General features: G+C 37.2%; 1 protein-coding gene across 28 annotated transcripts in view; it reads right to left on the reverse strand.

Moving 5' to 3' along the window:
- POGZ (pogo transposable element derived with ZNF domain) overlaps positions 1-24,985 on the reverse strand; it is a 59,865-nt gene that overhangs the window by 6,689 nt on the left and 28,191 nt on the right. For 9 of the 28 annotated variants that reach the window (XM_056819386.1, XM_056819385.1, XM_056819384.1 and 6 more), the window contains 8 exons: positions 12,346-12,521; positions 8,428-8,536; positions 6,973-7,263; positions 6,670-6,891; positions 6,074-6,180; positions 3,344-3,681; positions 2,919-3,073; positions 203-303 (listed from right to left, as the gene is read on the reverse strand). In XM_056819386.1, the coding sequence (XP_056675364.1) occupies positions 203-303; positions 2,919-3,073; positions 3,344-3,681; positions 6,074-6,180; positions 6,670-6,891; positions 6,973-7,263; positions 8,428-8,536; positions 12,346-12,521 (1,499 nt within the window). The remainder of the gene's footprint in view (positions 1-202; positions 304-2,918; positions 3,074-3,343; positions 3,682-6,073; positions 6,181-6,669; positions 6,892-6,972; positions 7,264-8,427; positions 8,537-12,345; positions 12,522-24,985) is intronic. The other 19 variants (XM_056819399.1, XM_056819398.1, XM_056819397.1 and 16 more) reach the window with 5 other exon arrangements.

A 24,985-nucleotide genomic window follows, 5' to 3' on the forward strand; every position in this document is an offset into this window, starting at 1 on the left:
GGCAGAAGCTGGAGTTCTGGGTCAGAAGAAGACACCCAAGTTTCCTTCCTGGGTATGAATGTTTTGAAGGGTCAGGTTTTGAAGATGATACTTGCTTTATACCCACGTAAACTTCCCTTAAGACCTAAGCACAGTGAACATCTACTTCTTGGAGTGTCCCCCCAGTGGCCAATGAAGGATGGGACAGAAAGTAAAGCAGTACCTGGCAAACATAAGGCATCTCCCCGGGCTTGTGGGTATCCTTCATGTGCTGGAGGAACAAGGGCTCACTCTCAAATGCCCATTCACAGATCTTGCACTTAGCTGTAAGGGGGAAGGGAGGAGTGGGAATCAAGAGACCAACCCAACAGTCTTCAAACCCTCAATATTCTTCTCTCATGGAACCTTCACAGAAATTATATCAACATTCCTCAAGCCCTTAGTATGTGCTAGGAGGGGAGAAAAGTATCATCATGACCATATTGATACTCTGAGTAGAAATCAGAGGCAGCATGATATAATGGAAAGAGGGCTTAGCCTTAGAATTGAGAAGAGATGAGTTCAAGGCCTGCCTGACCATAAGTGAGTACTTTCATCCCTCAGGGCCCCAAGTCACTCTTTAAATCTGTTAAGAAGTTGGAGATAAGTGGCTCATCTGCACCAAAGGTGAGAACGTCATTTCTACACAGATAAAATCACAGGTTAGAACCAAAAAAATAACAGTAATTCAAGGTTATCAAGTCCTTTGAATATTTGCTTTCTAGTCAATACTCATTAAGTGCCTCTTCTAAGAAAATATAGTTTTGATCACAATTTATAAATGTAATTGATAAAAGCAAAAGACAAATTTTGATTGAACAATCCATATGTGTCTCAAGTCATTGATATCAGACTGATTTTAATTCAAATTCCTAAAAACAGGAATAGACAAAAACATGAGAAAGCCATCTACACTCAGGACCTCTGCTTTCTTCTTACTTTCCTCTTTCAGTTTGTGCAGTGTGGCTCTTTACCATTTAGCTGAATCTAAAATGATAGCTTCCTTATTAGCTCCAATGGCCGGTTCTCAGTCCTCATTCTCCTTGGTCTTTCTGAAGCCTCTGACACTGTCCATCACCTTCCTCTCTCCTAGACACTTTTTCACTCATGACATCCTTTCTTTGGGCTCTCCTTCATGTTTATTCCTTCTAAATCTTCTTCGCTAGATCTTTATCTAGCCCTCTAACTTCCGGCAAACTCAGTTCTTGATATTCTTTTCTTCATCTAGCATATTTTCCCTGGCTATCTAGCTCATCAGTTGCAATGGATTCTGAGATCTATTTATCTAGCCCTAACCTCCAGTCTTGTACTGATCCTATCCTGGGTTTTCTTTTCTTCTCCCTATCAACTAAAATTCCACTTTCTGCAATTAGCCTTTCCTAGTATCCCTGAAACTTAGTGCCTTCCCTCTATGTAGAGGTGGCTGGGTGGCACAATGGATACAGAAGTAGTCCTGGACTTGGAAAGACATGCATTCCAATCCAGCTTGTGTGAGCTTGGTCAAGTCACTTCTGTTTGCCTCAACTGTAAAATGGGGATAATATAGCACCTACCTCCCAGGGCTGTTGTGAGGATCACACAAGATAATAATTGTAAAGTGCCTGGCACACAGTAGGCATTAAATAATTGCATGTTTATTTCCTCCTCTGTGATCATCTCCACTTTTCCTGTATATACACAGATGTTTGCATGATGTCCTCCCTAATAGAGTATGAGCTCTGAGGACGAGTGTTTTAAAATTTTCTTTGTATCCTTAATGCTTAGCACATAGTAAGTACTTAATAGAAATGTTTCTTGACTTGACTAAATTAAAAGACAATGGTGGGGTAGGATAAACAAGGGAGAGGCATATTACTCCAAAGAGGCTCTTCTTTGTAGTTTTTGCTTATGCTGTCTTCAATAAAGCAAAAATCTTGTTCAAAAATGAAAACTAAACCAATTTTTACTATGAATAAAGTAGACGTGTACCAATTCTTGCTGTATAATAAATAAGGGATTAACAGTCTGAAGCAAGTGAAACATCCTGTGTTTCCATCACTGGGCAAACTGTCCAGATGCCCAGTGAAACCTCTTTCATTCCTTTGTCAAAGCCGGCAGCCCTTGATTTATAAGATCAGATTTCGATTCTTCAAAACAGCACTCAAGCTGCTCTACACCCTTCAATCCTCATCCCTTCATTCAACAAACAGTTTAAGTAAGCACAAGGCACTGGAGGGAAGATTACTCCAAGGAAGACAGATCTCCCTCTCTCTCCTATATGGTTCTTCATCCATGTCTCTGCATCTCTTTTCTCATGCTTCCATTTCTCTAACTTCTCTATCCTTATTTTTCATCTATCCAAATCCTATTAGTTCTTCAGGATCTTATTCAATTCTCTCTTTCTGAACCCTTTCCCTCCTGGTCCAACCCCCAATTTCTTCTTTCTCTGAAAATGATGTGTGCCATATAATTTGGCACATAAACATACTGTTTAATATTCTCATCATCTATAGAATCTTCTGATTATTTCATACAGAAAAATACTCTCTCTACAAGATGAAGATGAAGCCTCCTTAAGGCCAAGGCCCTTGTCTTAAAACTTCTTTTGTGGTCTCACAAAACTCCAAGCCAGCATTAGCCTTGGTGGAAACCCAAAACTTTGATAAAGAATACTGAAGCAAAATAACTGCCCCCTCTACTACAAGGGGTGAAAAAAGATTATCTCACACATAGTGCTCCTAAGGCTCCATTTAAGGCCTCATACTTCTAGAGCATGAAGATTAATCCTGTAAGAATGCAGGCTATAAATGAAGAATCTGAATAAAATTTAAACTGAAAATATGCCCCTTCTATGCTGACCCCAGCCTACATATTTGTATGATGACAGCTGCCCAGGGGCCTAAGACAACTCTAATACTCACTGGTAGACTCATAGGGGCTGTGAACATTTTCAAGGTGGCACTGGAGCTGGAAGGGAGTGGTAAACTGGCGGTAGCAATGCTGGCAAATGGTGTGGACATCCACCTCACCGTTCTGCTGGTCCAGCTCCACGTGGTGCTTCATATGGTTCATGAATCTGTAGGGTGGCATGAAGAGAAATAACAGGTAACATAACAAGTCCTAGAAGCAGGGTCAGCATTCAAGAGCCGAATTCACTAAACTTTCCTACATTGTGGACAGATGTCTGTTGTAAGAGATTCACTGGCCTCCCTCCCTCTTCCAGGAGGTTCCTGCTAATGGGGAGAGGACCTCAGCTTTCTTTCTGCAAGTTCTACCTACTTCTTATGAAATTCAGCAAAAAGAGACAATTAGTTACTTTGAAACTTAAAATGCAGCATGAACTTACCGGATATTGTTTTTAAGTCTTTTTGTGCAATGTGGACATCGAAAGGATGTGGGCACCTTAGGAAAGTTGAGGAGCTGGCTCACTCTGCCGCTATCCCTTCCATAGTAGAAGTCATCCACTAGCATGATGAGCTTGCTCTGGGTGACATCACCGGAATTCTCCATAGGTTCTGGGGCCTTGGAAGGTGGCGAAAGGGTAGGAGCAGGTGTAGAAGAGGGTGTTGAGGGCATGGGAGCAGTCTTCTCTGGGGATGGAGGCTTTGCTGCTGATGGGATATTGGGCTCTGGATCAAGAGATTTTCCTTTCTTCAGGAAATCAACCAATTCTGGGCAGCAGTACTACAAAGGAGATAATAATCACACCAATTATTTTTTGGTCAGCACCATTGAGATAGAGCATAATAGCTCAGAAGATTTTAGCACAAATCTCACAAACTCCATCTAACAACTGGAGAGTTTTACAGGACCCCCTGTTGGCTTTCATACTTCAACTTTTCTTCCTTCTGTATATATTATCTCCAAATGCACTCTCTCCCAAACCCCCATATCCCCAACTACCCATTATGTGTGACTCTTTGAGCTCTCTTTCAGACATGAGAGGCAGTGTGGCATAAGCATTAAGCTCAGTTGGGACACCTAGATTTAGATCCAGGTTCTAATTACAGAACTAATTGGAGCCTCTGCTTCCTGATTGATGAAATGGGGAGCATTAACATTTGCACTATCTGCCTCACAGAGTTGTGAGTAAAGTGCTTTTTAAGCCTTCAAGTGCTCTACAAATGAATTTATCATCATCATCATACTTTACCCTACCCCTAAGTTTTTGCTATAACTCCTCAATACACCACTTCCTGGCTTCAAACTTCCTTGGCATAAACAAAGCAGAGAATCTAAAGAGCAGGAGGAGACCCAGACATTAATGAGTCTAATTCCAACTTAGTCAAGGATCCCTCTCTAAAAAGCTTTCAGCAAGTGATCATTTGGCTTCAGGCTCACGTTCCCTAGTAGAGGGGAATCTATTACCTCTCAAAGCAGCTTGTTTTGCTTTTTGAGAATTAGTTGCTTTTCTATGTTGAATCTAAAAACTTGACCCATGGATTCTACTTCTAGAACAAGTTTATTACATGAAAGCCCTTTAAATGTTTGAAAGATAACTATCATGCCCCCTTCTAAATCTTCTCTTTCCTAGGATGAACGTTTCCAGTCCCCCCAACTATTCTCTGGATGTCAAATTCATCCTGGCTGGCTACCTGCTCTCTTATGGACACATTGCAGCTTTTCTCTGTTTTCCCTAAAACATGGTACCCAAAATTAAATGGTATTTTAGATGTGGATCAATCAGAATACAGGACAGGGGAACGAACTATTATCCTTTCATACTAGACACCATTACTCTCAAAGCTGCCTACAATTGATTTCATTAGCTTTTTGGGCTGCTTATGTTGACATCACTCATTCATTCTAAACTTGTGATTGATTAAACTCTCTAGATCTTCATCATAAAAGCTATTATTTAGCCAACAATTCCCCCCCATCTTATATTTTAAAGTTGCTTTTTGAATCAAGTGTAGAATTCCTATTAATTTTTATCTAATTTGGTCTGGTCCACTATTCTAGTCAGCTGAGCATTTCTGAATCCTGACTTTGCCATTCAATGTGTTACTTATCCTACCAAGTTCCCTGTCATCCAGAAATTTGTTAAGAAGGGTACTTATGTTGTCCTCTAAGGTACTGATCAAAATACTGAACAATGCAGAGCCAATAAGAGATTTCTGGAGTACTATACTAGAAACTGCCCTCTAAATTGACATCAACTCAATAATTAGGTCTGACCATTCACAGCAAGTTCTAAATATGCTGTATCTTTCCTGCCTGTTGTTCTACCTTACCCACAAATGCGTCATGAAAAACACTATCAAATGCAATGCTATAACCTAAGTCTCTTATATCTATGGTGTTTTCTTAAATATACCAATCTAATTACTCTGAAAAAAAAAAGAAATAAGATTAGTCTGGCATGACCAATACTTGATTAAGCCACGATGGCTTTTAATGATCACTGTTCTCTTTCCTAAAGTATCTGAAAGTCATCCTTTAATATAAAGTGTCATAAAATTTCAGTAGCATTTGAAGTTATGTTCTTTGGTTTGCAGACTCAATTTGCTTCATTTTGAAAATCTGTACATCTGACCTTCTCTAGTTCTCAGTATGTTTTCCCTTTCCCCAAATATTCTAAAGATGACTGAGTGGCTCGCAGTCATATCTGCCAGTCCTCTTAACACTTTAAGATACTGTTCATCCAGGCCTAATTACATGAACTCAAAGAGGGCAGCAAGATGTTGTGTCTCATCTACCTTGGGTTTCTAAACCATTTCTGTTACATCCTTCATAGAGCAAAGAAAAGATCACTCTCCTTGGAAGAGGAAACAAGAGGAAGGTCCTGGGTCATCTCTCAAGAAAGACACTAAGTCAAGCACTAAAGGAAAAGAGTTTAGGAAATGACTTAACAGAAATGTTCTCTAAGAGGCTTGGGGTTATCCGTAGACTTTCTTTGATGGGGCCTTGCGGGACTTCCAAAAGATCTCTTTGAAGTGACATTTTCATCTCTTCTCCAAGAGTCAGAAATAAAGAGAGGTAAATTCTTTCTCTGCTAGGCCTTTGCTCCTAAGTCCCCTGCTTCAAGCCACCTATGGTCCTTTAAGGTGATTCTCAGTATAGAAATATCACTTACACACATGTGGCCTCTTAGAGCTTCAGTAACACGGAACTGGGAATTACAGCGAGGGCAGACTTTCCGGCCACCATCTTGGAGATCAAATGTTAGTACTGGAGAAGTCACTGAAAATGAAAGGAAAAGTGGGGGTAGTGATTTGAGAATATTAAGTGCACTGATCTCAGGAGACTGCTTCCTGGAGGGGACCAGGGACCAGGGACCAGGGACCACTAAGTTTAAAGGACCTTCCTGTTGCCTTTTTCGTTATTCCACTACACTGATCTCAAGCTGATTCTTGTACATACCTGTACTCACCAAATCCAACTTTCAGAATTGTGTTCACTGATCTTCATGAAGTCTTCTCTAAGCTCACCTCTCTGACTCTTATGACAACCCTCCCCTCAAAGAACTTACGTAGTATTATAATGACTTCCTTATTCATACTTTTCACATGTGTGGCCTATCTCCCACAACAGAACGTAAGCTTCCTGAGGGCAGGCACTGTGCCTACTGTCTTCCTTTTAATCTTCCCCACTATGCTTAGCAGAGTGCTTTGTGCTCAGCAGGTGTTCTATCAATGTTTGGACTGACTCATGATCTTTCAGGCTATGTACCTTTCAATGCTGATGCCTCAGGTCCGCTGGTTCTCTGAGAGCTGTGGGCAGGGCTGTTGTTGGACACCACCATTGGCCCAGGGCTCTGGCCCAGGGAAGGGATGGTGTTGAGGGTATTCACCAGCTTGGCCACCTCATTGCTATTCTCACCTGTCACCCCAGGTCGCTTGACAGTGACAAAGCTGACAATGCTCACTGCAGGCGGAGAGGGGAAGGAGGGAGCTAGGTTTGCCAGATGATAATCATCTGTTCTCCTGACCCACCCCAATCCCTGCTTGGCCACCCCCAATTCCCAAGCCTCACCTAGCTTGGGATTCGGGGCCTGGCTGGACTGGCCTGGTGGCTGTACAGCCAACTGCCCCAGCGAGGTCGGCTGCGTGGCAGTGGGAGTGGTTGAGGTGCTGGGAGTGGACTTGGTCTGCTGAGACTGGGACTGCGGGACGGTGCTGCGGATGGTGAGGGTAGCTGGGATGACCGTGGTAAAGGTGTTGGTGGTGGGCCTCACAGGCATCGTGGAGCCTGGCCTCACCTGTGTCATCTGAGAGAACACTTGAGGAACTCCAACTGTTGGCTTAACAAACTGGGTACCTGGAGCTTCAGAAAAGAAAAAGAAAAAGAAGGAAAAAAATCAACTTCAGTCAATTAACCAAATATGGTATCACCTCCCTGACTGCTTGGAAACACTGCCTCTTTATCAGAGGTTACTACAAGTCACTGAAAAGATTCCTGAGACATAAGGCAGCAGAACTACTGATAAGAAGTGTTAATCCAAAGTCCTTTTATTTTCATCACATAACCAGGAATAATTTGATTCTAAGGTGGGGAGAGGTAATGACAGGGAGAAGAGCAATGTCAATCAGATTACCTACTAAAGGAACCTTTTGGCCAATTGGGCCCAGAGGGGTAGCTTCTAATTTAGCAGTAGAAGGTGTTACAGGGAAAAACACATAAACAACTCTAGGAATTAAGGAAGAATGATATGGCAGAAAAAGGGGTCAGACAATCTGAGTATGAATCCCAGTTCCATTGCTGACTAGCTGTGTGGGCTTTTTGAGCCCCAGTTACCTCATCTCTAAAATAAAAGGGCTGGATGAGATAATCTCTAAGACTTTTTCCAAACTCTAATTCTGAAGATTTCAATACCAGCTAAGAGAATGAGCTTTAACCAGAGCTTACAGGATATGGTTAAAATAACCAAATCTATCTGTCTGAAGTGGAGTAAACTAAGAAATGTTAATGGTACTAAAACATATGTTGGTTAGGCTAAAGTTTTAACTCTATAGTATAAAGAAATATGATCTAATCAGTGACAAACTAAAATTTTAACTTCAAAGGGAATGAAATTCACTTTATTCATGTCCAAATTCAGTCAAAGACAAAGGTGAGTTTTTATAAAACCCAAAGCCACAAATGGAGAGACCTAAAAAAATATTTCAGGAAACCAAAAATGAAATCCAGGTATTAACTGAATGTTCTTGGAGTATGAAAAATCTAGGAATTGATGGAAAGCTGAAGAGACAACAAGGCAAACTGTATTTCAGTGCCTCATGAAAGGTGGTAAAAATCCAAAACAATTAAATCACCTTACCGATTAAAAATTGGGAATATCTTTTAAAAATGCGTGTTTTTTATTTAATCAAATGTTATTGTTCAGGACATATTAGTTGGTTTTAAAAAATTATCCTAGAGTATCCTAAAACAGTAAAATGAATTTCTTGATATTATTTTAGTTCAAGTGACTGAATACTTTTTCCTTACCTGGGACTAGTGTAATTGGTCTAACTGTTTGGCCTTGCTGTACATTCAACACAATCCCAACCTGATTCATTGCATTTTGCACAGGCCGAACATTCCTTACAGGAAATCCCTGTATTAAAAAGCAAAACAAACTTTAACATGTGAATACAAATCAATATGGACCAGATAATGCCCAGGGATCAGAAGCTAGGTACCAGGTAAGACTTGGGTCCAAAACAATTCTCAGACTCATGTTCTGAGATTGAAATTTTTATTGAATAAGATGGTCAGTTTGGGGATAGCCTTAATAAAACCTGTTTAGGTATATTACTTAAAGGACCTGCCTTCTGAGGACTTCAGTCTAGAAGGCTTAGACTAGTCCTTAAAAATGTAAAAGCAGAAAAGGAAAACTAAAGCCAATAGCAATCATAGGAATGACTCAATAGGTCAACAACCAAAAGCCTAAGGAATTGTTTGAAATATCCACTTCAAAGGCTATGAACCTTTGGCAGATTTCTAATTGAGATTTCTGGTAACTGATGGAGCCTGGGGTCTATGGCAATGAGAAGTCTTCATTTAGCCCTCAGAGCCAGACTTTCTATTTTAGCTCATCATGTTATTAATAACAAGTATGTTCTCTTTCTACATTTACAAAAATTTCTTTTTCCCCCAAAGATATTCATGTATTATAGTTGGGGACTCCTATACTTGCTTCAGGTAACGAAGAAAGCACTGAAACTAGCAATTCCAACAAATCATGGAGAAGTTGAGACACTGAGTGTAGTAAATTCTAATCTAGACCTTGCTACTAATTTGTGTGCTAGTCTTGGGCAAAACAGCAATCATGTTCTGCAAAGCTATCTATTCACTGATGACATCAAATTAGAAAATAATAATATTGTAAATTTGTAGAAGAAATGGAAGAAAGAGCTACGACTCTAGATTGGGGTTGGCAAACTTTTTTAATAAAGAAAATAAGTATTTTAGGTTTATGGGTTAAGAGGCAAATTAAGGATATCATGTAGATACTTCTATAACTAGAGAGAAAACAAGTTCCTACAAATTTTTTATTGATAAAATTCAAAATATAATAGTAATACCAATACAAGTCAACTTGGTTAGAAGAATAGACCTTTTTCTTGGGGAATAACATTTTATTTCATTGGTTTAATGTTAAGTGTTCCCTATCATTAAAAACCAACTGCAAATATTCATCCATTAATACTGATCTGTAATTTTATGTATTTCATCTTTGAAAAAATGTCTTTTCACAGATAGATACTACCAAATAATGCTGACATCGATTCATAAGATATGATTTTAAATGAGCTTATTCTCACTATCAGGTTCTTTTCTTAATTTCTGCCCTTTAGCATGCAAACAAATTATTTCCAATTTAAATGTTAGATGGAAGCATGTTGATCACTGATTCTGAAATGATATTTCTTTTGTACCTGCAGTGAGGTCAGAAAAACAGAAATGGAACTGCCAAACTACAGCTCAGGAAATAGGTTTGCTACAAATTAAGAGTGGGGATGGAAATCTCACTTCTTTGAGCTTCTGACAGCACGGGAAATATAGTAATAATAGTAATAACAACAAGTAACATGCATATATATATAGCACTTATTAAGTGCTTTATATAAATATGTCATTTAATTCTCATAACTACTCTGAAAAGATGCTATTATTCTCCTCATTTTACAGGAAAGGAAACTAATACCAACTGAGGCTGAGTGATGTGCCATGGGTCACATAGTTAAGTGTTGAGGCCAGATGTGAGCTCAGGTCTTCTTGGCTCTATGCCTGCTCTACCCCTTTGTTCCACCTGGCTGCCCTTGACATAAATAAATATCAAGCAGCTTGATATTACATGTAACTCGAACAACATTAGTTATTTTCAAATTGACTTTACAGCAGTTTAAGTTTTACATAACTGCTATTCGGCCATATACTTTTGGCTGAATTAATTAAGAAACATTATCAAGTCTGCAATGCAGCAAAAGCTTATTTCCAAAACCATTCAGTAGTCAATAATAGTGAGGGTAGTTCTTATTCAAAAAATGTTGATCTTGGCCCTGTGATCTCAAAAAAAAAATCATGCTAAAATTTTACTCCTTGTAATCAACTGAACTACAGAGTGACAGGGCAAGTTAGCTTCTATTCAGCTTCTATTTCTGACAAGTTCATAGAACTGACAAATGACAATAGTTAAGGCCATGAGAACAAATGAAGTTCATTACTGACAATAGATTCAGATATTTTCCACAAAATACTTGCTGATGAATAACATGATGAATAAACACCTTTCATTTTCACTAGCTTTGTAAATTTGTCCATCTAAGCCCTTTTCCGTTCTATGCATTTCATTACCACCTTCATTGTAACACATCTTAGCAAGATTCTTGAGTTCAGGTTATACTGAATTAATGTTTTTTTAAACCTCTTCAAAATTATTCTCCCTTGTAGTAGTTTCACGAAGACTGTTTAGAGGCCAATTCTTCAGTCACTTTAGACTCACCAATAATTCCTTGAATAAACAATAACTTACCAGTTCTGGTAACATCAATAGTCAAGGAAAACCACTCAGAATCATTTGCCTTGCTTTTTAATTGACTACTGATGTCCTCAAGTCTTCAAGCAACTGTTCTCACAGGAAGATGAATAGTCTTTTTAAAAAAAAATCTTTTAACTTTCTGTGTTCTAATCAAGCCTGTATATTGCTTCTGAGGCAGAAGAGTGGTAAGAGGGAATGGGGGTTAAGTAGATCCTCCAGGGTCACCCAGGTAGGAAGTGTCGGGCCAAATTAGAATCTAAGACTTCCTATCTTCATGCCTGACTCTCAACCCACTGAGTCACCTTGCTGCCCCCAAAAACAATAGCCTTAAACAAGTTTATTCTCTCTGGACACATTTCTTTGGTTGTAATAAAATATGATTTAATGAAGTCATCATCAGTGAATGGTTTTCCTTACTTGGCTAACAAATGAGCCATTTAGAAACTTATTTTGGTTGTGGCCTCATTTTCACTTATTTTTATCAAGAAATTCTGCTGATGAGACATTCCACTTTCTGTTTTTTTTTTCTTCCCTTTCCTATGAGTTGGGAATAATATGAATAATGGTAATGTCATTATACTGAATAATGGTCATTGTATTCTTTTAGAACAGCCATAGGGTCACTGAATAATAAACAGTGCATTGACATTTTAATTAGATAACAAATAATCACTCTGGTGCCTTAAAAGTGAAACCTTTAAAGTCTACTTTTCCTTTCTTGTTTTGACAAGATTAGTATGTAATAATAAAAAATAAAATAAAAGTTAAGATATGACTATTCAGGTAGCACTTTTGAGTAATAACTACATCACTGCAATTTGTAGGGTGATGAGCACCGGTGCCAGGGGATGAGAACACTAGAGTTAGTCTCTTTCTTATCTACTCAAATCTAGGCACAAAAGCAGCCATAGACAATATAACATCTTTTTTTAAAAACCCTTACATTCTCTTAGAATCGATACTTAATATTATTATCTATGTGCTAATTGATACTTAGTAGTAGCATTTATTGTCATGATAATAATGAACTATTAGTACTAAATACTAAGTGTTGATTCTAAGGAAGAAGAGCAGTAGGAGCTCCGCAATTGGTGTGTAGTGACTTGCTCAGGGTCACAGTTAGGAAGCATCAATCAAGAAATATTACATTACTCTTGATTTTCCTCCAACCATTTAAATATGTAAAAACCATTTTTAGCTCATAGGCCAGATATGAATAGGAAGCAGGCTAGATTTGCTGTGCAGGCCATACTCTGCTGACCCTTGCTCTGGATACCAAGGATCCAGACTGAAAATACAGTTCCAATGTGGCCAAGTACATCCCCCCCCCCCTTCCCCTCCACTCCTTTACCAAATCAGAAAAACACTGAGGCCCCTTTTACCTGTGTAGTGATGAATATGGGTTGTGAGGTCACTGGGGAACTAGTAACATGGTTGGCATTCTGCATGACCTGGACAGGCCTCAATACTGGTTGAGTGACCATAGTGCTCAGACCTGAGGCTGGATTCTGTGTCAGGATGAGTGGTTGTCCACCTTGCTGAACCAAAGGATTGCCTGCTAAAACATTAAAGGAAAAATGTCAAACTCCTCAAGTTTCTTCATCTACATCAGTGCAATTGCAAAAGCCATAGTTTCAGATAGGTCCTAGGTCTTTTAGATAGGATGACACTACTATTTCAATTTAACTGTTCAGATAAAAGGGAAAAAAAATTCTACTTAATCTAAATGGATGAGTGTCCCAAAAGAGAGTCTAATAGCCTTGACAATCAACAGAGCAAAATAAACTGAAGAGGAATCTCAATGACACCTCTAATGAAGATAAGTAATAATAGCTCCCTTTCACCCCTTTTTTAGAGGTCAAGTACTTAGGGAAAGGAACACTACATAAAATGCTGGTCTTGGCTGACATGTTGGTTGGGTTTTATTAAAACATTTTTTCCTTTTCTTTTTTATTGTTATAAAGGACAACCCTCAGGGAGGTGAAAAAGGGAGGAATAGATTGGAAAACTCAGGTAATCTAAAACCAAAAGTTATAAACAAAAAATTTAAATGATAGTTCATAATTATATACTACTCAGAAATCTACAAAGTCCTAATACATGCCTTGGGAGTAGGTATCTTTTTATTATTTGTATCCTCAGTTCTTCTCACAGGGCCCAGCACACAATAGGCATTTAATAAAGGTCTCATGACATGATTAGCTGATCTCATTTGATCCTCAACAACAACCTTGTGAGGTTGGTGTGATGATTACCTCAACTTTTAAAAATAAGGAAGCTGAGCCTACTAGAGGTTACCTGACTTGATCACAAAGGCAGAAGTGCTATCTATAGTCAGGATTCAAATGGAAGTTTTCTTTTACTCCCAGTGTGTCACTCTATGAGTTATATTAAAACCATTATATATCATTGTCAACTTCTTTCTAGGTTTTCAGTACTGTTCTCTCCTAATTCTTGTCCTACCTGTCCTAATCCTGTCCTACCTGGGATCCTCCTTTGCTGTATGCTCTAGACCATGTCTTCCAACTACAGGTATCTCCCAGGAATCTGTCCTGGGTCCTCTTCTCTGTAAGTACTACTTCAATTGGAAGTACCTACAGATTCAAGTATCATTTCTATGCTGTCCATTCTCAAACCTATCTATCTTGCCCTAAACTCTCTGTTGACTTCTGATCTCCAAATGCTTTTCATACATTTCCAGTTGTATGTCCAGTAGATACCTTAAACTTAGTACGTTCAAAATTGAACTTATTATCGTTGAGTCCAAACTCTCCTTTCTCAAAATGTCCCTATTACTGTCATGGGTATTACCATCCTGCTAGATCCTCAGTCTCAAAATCTAGGTGTCATTCATGTCTTTTCACTATCTCTTACTCCCCACATCCTACTGCTAAGGCCTTTTGATTCCACTTTTGCACATCTCTTAAACAGGCCCCCTTCTCTCCTCTGAAGCTGCCACCTCTGATACAGGCCCTCATTAACTAATACCTAAGACTATTGCAATGACCTACTGGTGGGTCTGCCTCCTTCAAGTCTCTCCCCATTCCAGTCTGTGGTTTATTCAGTCATCAGAATGATTTTCCTAAAGTGGGAGTATGACTATGCCACATCCCCACCCTTTCCCTCTTATTGAATAAACTAGTAGCTCATTATCACCTCTGGGATCAAATACAAAATCCTGTTTGTTTTTCAAAGCTTTTAATAGACTGTCCTCACCACACCACCCTCCTTAAAACCCCAACCCAATCATCTAAATATTCATGATTCACTGACACTAGCCTCCCCACTGTTCCTGGAACAAGGCATTCCATCTTTCAAGTCGGGTATCCCCCATTTCTAGAATCCTTTACTTCATTTCTACCTCTTGGCTTATGTGAGTCATGATAACAGTCAATGTTTATATAGCACTACATGCCAGGTACTGTGCTAAGAGCTTTATAATTATCTCATTTGACTCTTTCAATACCTCTGGGAAGTAGGTGTTAGAATTTAACAGATAAGGAAACTGAAGCAAGGAGATGTTACATGACTTGTCCTGGGCAACACAGATAGTAAGGCTGGATTTGAATTTTAGTCTTCTTGATTCCAGACCCAGTGTTCTGTCTACTGTCCCAGCTAAAATCCTACCTTCTATAGGAAGCCTTTCCTAATCCCTCTTAATTCTAATATATTCCCTTTTTCAATTGGTTCCTTCTTGTCTTGCCTATATCTTGTTTGTATTTGTAGTTCCTTGCATTTTATCTCCCTTTCTTAGATCATTAGAACATGGATGACACGTCTTTTGCCTTTTTTTTGTATCTCCAAAGATACAAAGTTCAGTTTTGAATATGTTGAGTTTAAGGTATCTCCTGGACATATTGTCTGAAAGGCATTTGGTGATCTGAGGTCGGCAGAGAGGATTGGATAGTTCTCAGCACAGTGCCTAGCACATAGTAGGAGCTTAGTAAATGCTTAATGTCAACATGTCTAAAAATCTTGATAAAAATCACATGTCCTGTATAGAAGACCTAGATAACATGCAAATTTTCCAAAGATTTTAACTCAATAAACTCAACTTCACCAAGGATTAATTTAATAGCTGTGAAGGAGAAATACACTACATCTTAGTCTTAGTTGGAACTTGAATCTGAATTGTCAAGAAAATGGTCGTTCTCCTAAAGTGAAGGACAATGGCCTTACACAGAATGGCAATAATCAGACTGACAGGTCAGGTTCTTTCAATTACACCAGGACTGATAAGCAAAATAACTTATCAAAGTCTTAAATTAAAAAGAAAAAAAAAAGGCTTATACTAAAGAGAAGGTGTTAGTACTGTAGAAGATGATAATTTCATGAATAATAAGATTAGTTACTCATAGAATTTTAAAATCCTTACCTGGGAGAATAGCCATTCTATATATGTTTCTAAAATTCTTTATTTTGTAACCCTAGGCTTATTCATTAGATAAGTTCAGGAAGCCAGCCTTGGCTCCTCACTCTTTAGGAAAAGAAACCTGGTAGAGGGGACAGAATGTTGCACTTGTGGTCAAGAAGAACTGAGTTCAAATCCTGTATCTGACATAGTTATGCATGATCCTGAGTAAAGTCACTTAACCTCAGGTTCCTCATGTTCTTGAAGGATAATAATCCTTATCATTTCTATCTAATGGGCTATGAGGCTTCAATGAGACAACATAAAGAACCTTAAAAGTGCTCTATTTATTGCTCTATATACGTGAGAGTTAATCTTAATCCTCCATACTTGCTGAGGAACACCAAGAAGAGCTAGGGACGTTTTCAGTTGTAATTTCTTGACATAAAACCACAATTTGTGAATTTAGCAGATCAGCAGGAGTGTTTGTAACTGCTCAGCAAAGAACACACAAGTTGACAGGTGTCACCACAAACACACCAGAGGGAGAGAGAAACAGGAAGCTTGTGAGGGGGCTAGTTGAGGCCAGCTCCCCTCTGTGATAATCACTGAGGTCTTAGGTTTGCTGAAGGACTTCACCTTTCCAGTTTGTAGGCCAGCAGATGCCCTGAGATTTGTAGAAACTGACATTCATGTAACAGCTGGCACTTCCTCCATAATGGCCAAAAGCCAAAAGGGTTTCCCCTCCAAAATAAAGTATGAGAAGAAAAGGCCCTGGTTTAGAAAACATTGGTAGGGATAATGTATAAAGAATTGGTTCCTGGGGAAAAATCTATTGCTGTTCACCTTGAATTTTAAGAAAATGAATTAAATTAGTTATTCATATGTAGCTGTTGGGAGATAATAAACAAATAAATATTACTGAATGCATGTAGGAGGAAGTTAAAAAAAGGAAAATATTAGGCTTAAGGTGTGTCTGTGTGTGTAAAACCAGAATAGACACAACAGTGCAAAATGAAAAGCTACAAAACCAGCCTGCATGTATCCATTCCTAAACCACAATTAGATATCAAAACTGAGCCAAAAAAGATAGCAATTGATCATATGAATCTGTTAGTCCACAAAAATTAGTAATAGTAGGTCCTGCTCATATTTCTTATGTGAAATCACTAAGAATTTTCAAGTCTGAGTCCCTTAGTTTTATAATGCAGCATGGCAATTATTCTAGAAGGTTCTATTATATTAGCAGAGAACAAGCTTTGGCTGATTCTACCAGCTGGAAAGATCTTGATTAAGATGTTCAGCTTCAGGCCATGTGTCTGTCATCTAAGAGCATAAGTGAAGAGAGGAATCATTAAAAGGTTGACCACCAGGATGGTTTTTTCTTGGTCACAACAGCTCCAGAAGACCATCTATTACAGCAAAGATTAAATCACTAGTCCTTGAATTAACAGACTATCCAAATTGACAAAAGTGTAACTTACATCCAGGGAATTGTTTTTCACTGGATTAAAATACCAATTGAAGATGCAGTTTTATTACAATTAGAGGCAAGGTTCTTTGGTACTTATGAATTTGAGGATTAAACAAATTAGCCAGGCTTTAAAAAAGATTATAGAATTTATCTGGAAATCAAAAGGTAGTGAACTATTTCCCAGATATTATCAAATATAAGCACTTTACTGCATATGGGATTCTAAATATTAACAGAATTATGAAGATAGGGGAAAAAAGCTCTATAAATGCTCTTGAATTTAGGTTACCTATAGCCATATTTAAACTTTTGGCAATGTGCTGAGATTATGGGGGTGGGGAGAGAATAACTCTCCTCAAAATAAAATGAAATACACATAAAGAACACATACAATGGAAAAGTAAACATCCATAACACATTGACAGAGAAACCAAAAGTGGACAACAAGCATGGTACATTTTTTCTTTTTTAAACCCATATAATCATCTTAGAATCAATACTAAGTGTTGGTTCTTTGGCAAAAGAGCAATAAGGCCTAGACAATTGGGGGTCAAGTGACTTGCCCAGGATCACAACTGGGAAATAAATGCCTGAGGCCAGATTTGAATCTAGGTCCTCCAGACTTCAGGCCTGGAGTTCTACCCTCTCTGACACCTTGCTGCCCCCACTAGTATTTTCAAGATACAAAAAGAGGAGGGCCTTTAACTCAATGAGCTGATCTGCTATGAAGGATTTGCAGCAAAACATGGACAAGATTCACAGATGAAGGATATGAAGGGTCATAATTAGAATTGGTAGAGAGAACACAGCTACAAATGAAATCCTTGATTAGCCAACACAAAGACGGTACCCATAAAATTTCCAAGAAAAATAAGTTTCTAGCTTTAGACTAGATTTTCTTCAGTTCGGCCTTAAGCAAACTGAAAACATTTAGGTGAACAAGTAGAGAGATTGACAAATATTTGAATTCACAATGAAGTTTTGTTTTAAGAAGTTAAGGTCTTCCAATGAGACAGTTGGCAGTAAGCACTGTGAAAATATTAAGTGTCTGCTATATTTGTTGATTGACACAAGAACAAAAGCTAATGGAGTGCCCTAAAAGATGCTGAGTATCCAGAACTAGGAAGATGATAGCGTCAGTATACATTGAACTGGTTGGATTTCATCCAAAGCATTGCCTTCAGGTATGAGAACCACATTTAAGAAAGGACAGTTGCCCAAAGCAACCAAGACAGTGACCAGGAAAATTGAGGGCCATAAAGATTGGTTCAAGAAACTGGGGACGTTTAACCCAGAGAAAAGATGTATGGCTTCAAGAAACTGAATAATAACTTTCAATTATTTGATGGTGAGTTTCCTCAACTGTAAAACAGGGATAATAAATAGCACTTATCTCACAGGGTTGCTATGAAGATTAAATGAGAAAATATTTGTAAAGTGCTTAACCCAGTGCCTACAGCTTAATAAAGACTTATTTTCTTCACCCTCCAGCCCCTAACCCAAATGAAATAAAGATTTACACTGGATTTACATTTACAAATGGAGACCCACACATCTAATTCTGCTCAGCTCTGGAGAAGGAATGGATAAAAAACAGAAATTTAGGTTTGATGTACTGTATGTAAAGATTCCCAACAATTAGAATGATCAAAGAGTGCCACAGAATGCAATGGGTTCACATTCATTAGAATTATTCAAGCAAAACGAGTGCCTTCTTTTAAAAAATAATTACATTTTTTTTCAATTAACTAAAATTTGCTTTCTCTGCACTTCTTTCCCTGGCCTTTAGTTTTAGAAAAATGAAAGCACTGTTCAAAATACACAGTCAAGACAAACAAATTTCCACAGTAGAGGTAGGTAGCATGTTTGTTCATGAATCCTCTAGAATTGTGGCTATTCACTGCACTGATCAAGATTCTTTTTTTTTTATTTAATTTTATATTTTCAGTTCCCATTTCTCCCTCTCCCACCCATTTAGAAAGAAAAACTAAATCCATTGCATAAAACAAAATACATTCCTACATTAACAATGTCAAAAAGATAGTACGTTCCATCATGAGTCATCTGTAATTGTGACTAGTTATGTCTTTCAAAGTTCTTTATCTTTGTAGTATTGTTGTTACTGCATAAATTCTACTCATTTTAATTTATCAGTTTTTATATATAGCCTATCAGGTTTCTCTGAAACTATCCCTTTTTTACAGCACAGTAGTATTCTATCACATTCATATATGCTCATAATTTGGTTAGCTATTCCCCAACAGATGGCAATCTCCTCAGTTTCTAATTCTCTGCCATCACAAAAAAAGAGTCACTACAAATATTTTTGCACATATGGGTCCTTTCCCCCCTTCTCAGACCTTTTTGGGATACAGAACTAGTGGTAGCATTTGATCAAAGGTTATGTACAATCTAATAGCTCTAAATTACTTTCCAAAATGGCTGGGCAAATTTTTCACAATTCCAATTGTTCATTAATGTACCTGTAATCCCACAGTACCTACCAGCATGTGATTTTCTCTTTTTGTCAACTTTTCTAATTTGATTGGTCTGAGGTATTTTCTCAGAGTTGTTTTGATGTGTATTTTTCTAATTATTACTGATTTAGCACATTTTTCATATAGCTATTGATAGCCTGGGCTTCTTCCTCTGAAAATAGCCTATTTCATGTTCTTTGACCATTTTTTCAATTTGGGGAATAGCTCTTATTCGTATTCATTTGAATCAGTTCCCTATTTTAGAAATGAGATATTTATCTGAGAATCTTGCTGCAAAGTTTTTTCCCCCCAACTTTCTTTTTATTTTCTAATTTTAGTTGCATTGGTTTATATAGAAACTTTTTTCAAATTTTATGTAATCAACAATTGTCCATGTTTTCTGCTGTGAACCTTTTTCTTTGGGCATGTAGCTTTCTCATATACACAGATTTGACAGGTAATTTCTTCCACCAATTTGTTTTTGATAGTATGTTTTATGTGAAAATCATGTACCATTTGGAGCCTGTCTTGGAATATGGTATGAGCTATATTGGAATACGGTATAAACTATATCTAGTTTTTGCCAGAGAGCTTTCCAGGTTCCCCAGCAGTTTCTGTCAAATCATTGAATTCTTGCCATAATAACTGGGGTCTTTGAGTTTACCTTGATCAGAGGTCTTAATTTTTCCAAAGGTATGTATTTGCCTTTATAATATCATTGTTATCTGCTTGATTCCCTCTTCATAAATTCTTATAAATATCTCTGGGTTTCTCTGAAACTAATCCTTTCATAATTTCTAATAGCTTAATAGCTTTCCATCACATGCCTATAATATTAATTTGTTTAGGTGTCCCTACAACTAGGTGATTTAGTGGATAAGAGATCCCTCTTTCTGATTTCAAATCTGTCCTCAGACACTTACTAGCTGTGTGACCTTAGGCAAATCACTTAGCCCTATTTACCTCATCTGTCAAACAAGTTGGAGAAGGAAATGGCAAACCACTCCAATATCTCTGCCAAGAAAACCCCAGAGGAGGTTGAGCCAAGATGGTAGAGTAGAGCAGGAACTCCATGAGGTATACCAAATTCATATCCAAACAACTACTTTTTAAAAATGCCTCAGAAGGAATTCTGAAGGGGAAGAATCAATAGAAGAACAGAGGGAAACAATTTTCCATCCAAAGACAACTTAAAAGATCAGCAGGAAAGGAGGGGAGCACAGTCTAGTGTGGGTAGCATCTGGGCAGGTCAGCAGCAAGCTGTGCCTTGGAGTAGGCTAGCAGTCAGACTCTGCACTCCCTATGCAAGAAGCTTAGTAGAGTACTTCATCTATCCCAGGAACAGAGCCCAACTTTAACACAAAGTTAAAAGTCATAAAATAGGCTGGGAAAATAAGCAAAAAAGAACCTGATTATATAAAGTTACTCAGATGACAAGGAACATCAAAACAAACTCAGAAGACAACAATGACAAAACGTCTATATGTGAAGCCTCAAAGAAAAATGTGAAATGGTTTCAGGTCCAAAAAGAGCTCTTGGAAGAACTCAAAGGGGATTTTAAAAATTAAATAAAGAGAAATGAAAGAAAATTTTTGGGGAAAGGTGAGTGTTGCAAGAGAATCATGAAAAATAGTCAACAGCTTGATAGAGGAAGCATAAAAAAATGGGAAAAGATGTATAAAAATTCAGTGAAGAAAAAAGCTTGCTAAAAAGTAGAATTAGCCAAAATGGAGGAGCTTCAAAAGCTCTCTAAAGAAAATACCTGTTTAAAAATTAGAATTGAGCAAATGGAATTTAATGACTCCATGAGATATCAAAAAATACAATAAAACAAAATCAAAAGAATGAAAAAATAGAAGAAAATGTGAAATATTACATTGGGAAAACAACTGACTGGAATGAGATACAGAAGAGATCATTTATGAATTATTGGACTACCTAAAATCCATGATCAAAAAAGAAGTCTAGGTATCATCTTTTCAAGAATTTACCAAGAAAAACTGCATTGATATCCTAGAGCCAGGGAGTAAATTAGAAACTGAAAGAATCCACTAATTATTTCCTGAAAGAGATCCCAAAATGAAAACTCCTAGGAATATTATAGCCAAATTTCAGAACTCCCAGATCAAAGAGAAAATACTGTAAACAGCCAGGAAAAAAAAATCATTTATCATGGATCCAGTCAAGATTACATAGTAATCAGCTTCTACATTAAAGGATCAGAGAAGAATTAATCTTGAAGGCAAAGGAGCTAGGATTATAACTAAGAATGACCTACCCAGTAACACTGAGCACAAAATTTTGGGGGTGGGAAGAATATTTAATGAAATAGGATTTTCATGCATTCCTGATGAAAAGACCAGAGCTGAACAGAAAATGTGATTTTCAAATACAAGATTAAAGAGACATATAAAAAGGTAAACAGGAAAAAGAGAAATCCTAAGGGATTTGATATGGTTAAACTTTACAGTCCTATATGGGAAGATGATACTTATAACTCTTAAGAACTTTATCACTATTAAGGCAGTTAGGAGTATAAATAGAGGGCAGGGGAGATTAAAAAAAATCCAAAATTAAGGAGTAAAAAAAGAGGATCGCATTAAGATAAAAAGGAAAGGAGAGGAAGAAGTGGGAAAGTTGTTATAGTGGAGAGGAAGTTGGGGACAGGGGACAATGCTTGAATTAAATTAAATCTCATCAGAGTTGGCTCAAGGAGGGAATAACATCCACACTCAGTTGGCTATAGAATCTATCTTACCCTACCTGGAAGCAGAAAGGGAGGGGGCTAAGAGAAAGGGGGTACTGAGAGTTGGGAAGGTGAACTGGGGAAGGTGGTGATCAGAAGCAAAACTTATGAGCAGGTATAAGGTGAAAGGAGAGAGAAAGAGAAGGATAAACAAGGGAAAAATAGGATGGAGAGAAATACACATGTAGTAATCATAACTGTAGAAGTGGATAGCAAAGTGGATTACAAACCAGAATCCTATTATATGTTGTTTACAAGAAACATTTGGAACAGAGAGACAAGCATGAAATAAAGGTAAGAGACTATAGTAGAATCTATTATGCTTCAGCCAAAGTAAAAAGCAAAAGCAAATTGAATTAAAAGATAAGGAAACTATATCTTAATAAATAAGGTTCTATAGGCAATGAAGATCAATATTAAAAATATACACAACAAATGGTATAACATCCAAATTTTAAAAAGTACTTAAATAAGTTATAAGAGGAAATTGACAGCAAAACTATACTAGTATGGGACCTGATATAACTATTTGGGATAACTGGTAGGTTCAAGGGATGGTAATTAAGGCCAGTAATCTGGTTTGGGAAGGGTAGTCACACCCAGGGCAGACAGAGCCAGACCCTGAGTTAATAAACACAGAACAATATATTAACACAGGATAGTTTTGGATTTAATAAATAAGGGAAGGTGGAAAGAGGATCTGGGATATCTCAACTAATGTTACTCTATCTATACCCACCAGATCTAATAATCCCTTCACAGGGACTTCTTGGAGAACTTCCTAATCAACTTCTCCCTAACCCAAATCTACAGTCCCTCAACGGAACCCTACCTTTGTTAGAATTAAGGAAAGGGTCTATGAAAGGCTTTGCTAAGGTCAGGGAAGGTCTTAGATCCAAAAAGGATCCAGACTTGATCTCATAGTTTCTGTAGATGGTTCAGGTTTATCAGGAATTGCCTTGATGACATGTAGCAATCAGGAATCAGGAAAGGATAGTGTAAACCTTAAAATTTCTTAGACTTATAAATGTTGGAAATTTCATATCAGTCTTTTAAAAGTGATTTCCTTGTCACAATAGCCACCAAGAAATCTGCAGCTAACACCTCCAGAGATTCTCCAGAGCGCCTTGGTCTCTTGGTCTCAGCCTAAACCACCCCACCCAAAGGTACAGAATCTTCCTCATGCCACTTCTCTCTGCAAATGTCAGCACTTTCCTTACAACAGTTCTCAACTTTCCCCTCTCCGAACTAGATAAACTTAACAAAAAAATAGAGATGATGTTAAGGAGGTGAACAGAATTTTAGAAAAATGAGATATGTTATTTCTCTGGAGGAAACTGAAAGAGAATAGAAAGGAATATACTTTTTCTTCGGTAACAGTTAGCACCTACATAAAACTTATCATCTATTAGGGCATAAAAGGTTCATAACCAAATGGACAAAAGCAGAAATATTAAATGCATTTTTTCTAATCATAATGCAATAATAATTATATTCAACAAAGGGCCATGTTAAGATAGATTAAAAATTAATTGGAAACTAAATAATCTATTCCTAAAGAATGAGTTAAAGAACAAATCACAGAAACAGTCAATAATTTCGTTAAAGAGAATGAGAACAATGAAACAACATAGCAAAATTTTGTGATGCAGCCAAAGCAGTATTTAGGGGGAAAATATATATCTCTAATCATTTATATCAATAAAATAGAGAAAGAGCAAATTAATGAAGTGGGCATACAATTAAAAAACTAGGACAAAAACAAATTTAAAACCCTTAAACACCCAATCGGAAATCCTGAAAATCAAAGAAGATTAATAAAATTGAAAGTAAGAAGAACACTGAACTAATAAGTAAAATTAGGAGCTGGTCTTAAAAAAAAAAAAGATTAATTTTATTAAAAAAAACAAACTAAAACAAATTACAAATGAATGAATAGTTAAGAAAATACAAATTGCCCAGATTAATAGAAAAAATAGGATGTTTAAATAATCTCAATTTAAAAAAAGAAATTGAACAAGTTCTCAATGAACTCCCTAATAAAAAAACCCAGGATCAGATGGATTCACAAAAGTGAATGCTACCAAACATTTAAAGAATAATTAGTTCCAAATACTAGCAAGGAAATCACAGCAAAATATCATAGGGATCATACACTATGACTAAGTGGGATTTATAACAGTAATGCAGAAAAAACTATTAGAATAATTGACCATATCAATAACAAAATCAACATAAATCATATAATTTTCTCAACAGAAGCAGGAAAAGCTTTCAACAAAATACAATACCCATTCTTATAAAAATACTAGATAACACGTATAAATGGACTTTTCCTTAAAATGACAAATCATCAACAAGTATCATTTTAGCTATGTCTTCTCTCTTTTTTTAGGAACATCTAGCATTATTTAATTAATTTTTAAGAAAGATATTTTTCAATGTTCACATGATTTGTTTTCTTTCCCTCTCTCCCAGAGCCTACAACCAATTCCACTGGGTTGTACAACTGGTTTCACTTGATACCTATTTCCATATTTTTCATTTTTGTCATAGAATGATTTTTTAAAGTCCTAAACCTCAAATCACATACCCATATATACTTGTGATAAATGATGTCATATGTTTTGCTTTTGCATTTCTACTCCCATAGTTCCTTCTCTCACATTCTTTTATATAAGTCCATTACATTGGATTGTTCCACAATGTTTTACTTTCTGTATGCAAAGTTCTTCTGGTTCTGCTCATTTCACTCTGCATCAGTTTATGGAAAGCTTCCAGACTATCAATCCTTACAGCACAATAGTATTCCATCACCATCATATATGACAATTTGTTCAGCCATTCCCCAATATAGGGACATCCTCTCATTTCCCAATTTTTTTTGTCACCTCAAAAAGTACAGCTATGAATATTTTTGTACAAGTATTTTTTCTTATTATCTCTTTGGGATACAAACCCAGCAGTGGTATGG

This window comes from Monodelphis domestica, chromosome 2, assembly GCF_027887165.1.
Source record: "Monodelphis domestica isolate mMonDom1 chromosome 2, mMonDom1.pri, whole genome shotgun sequence".
In the NCBI taxonomy this organism is placed as follows: Eukaryota; Metazoa; Chordata; class Mammalia; order Didelphimorphia; family Didelphidae; genus Monodelphis; species Monodelphis domestica.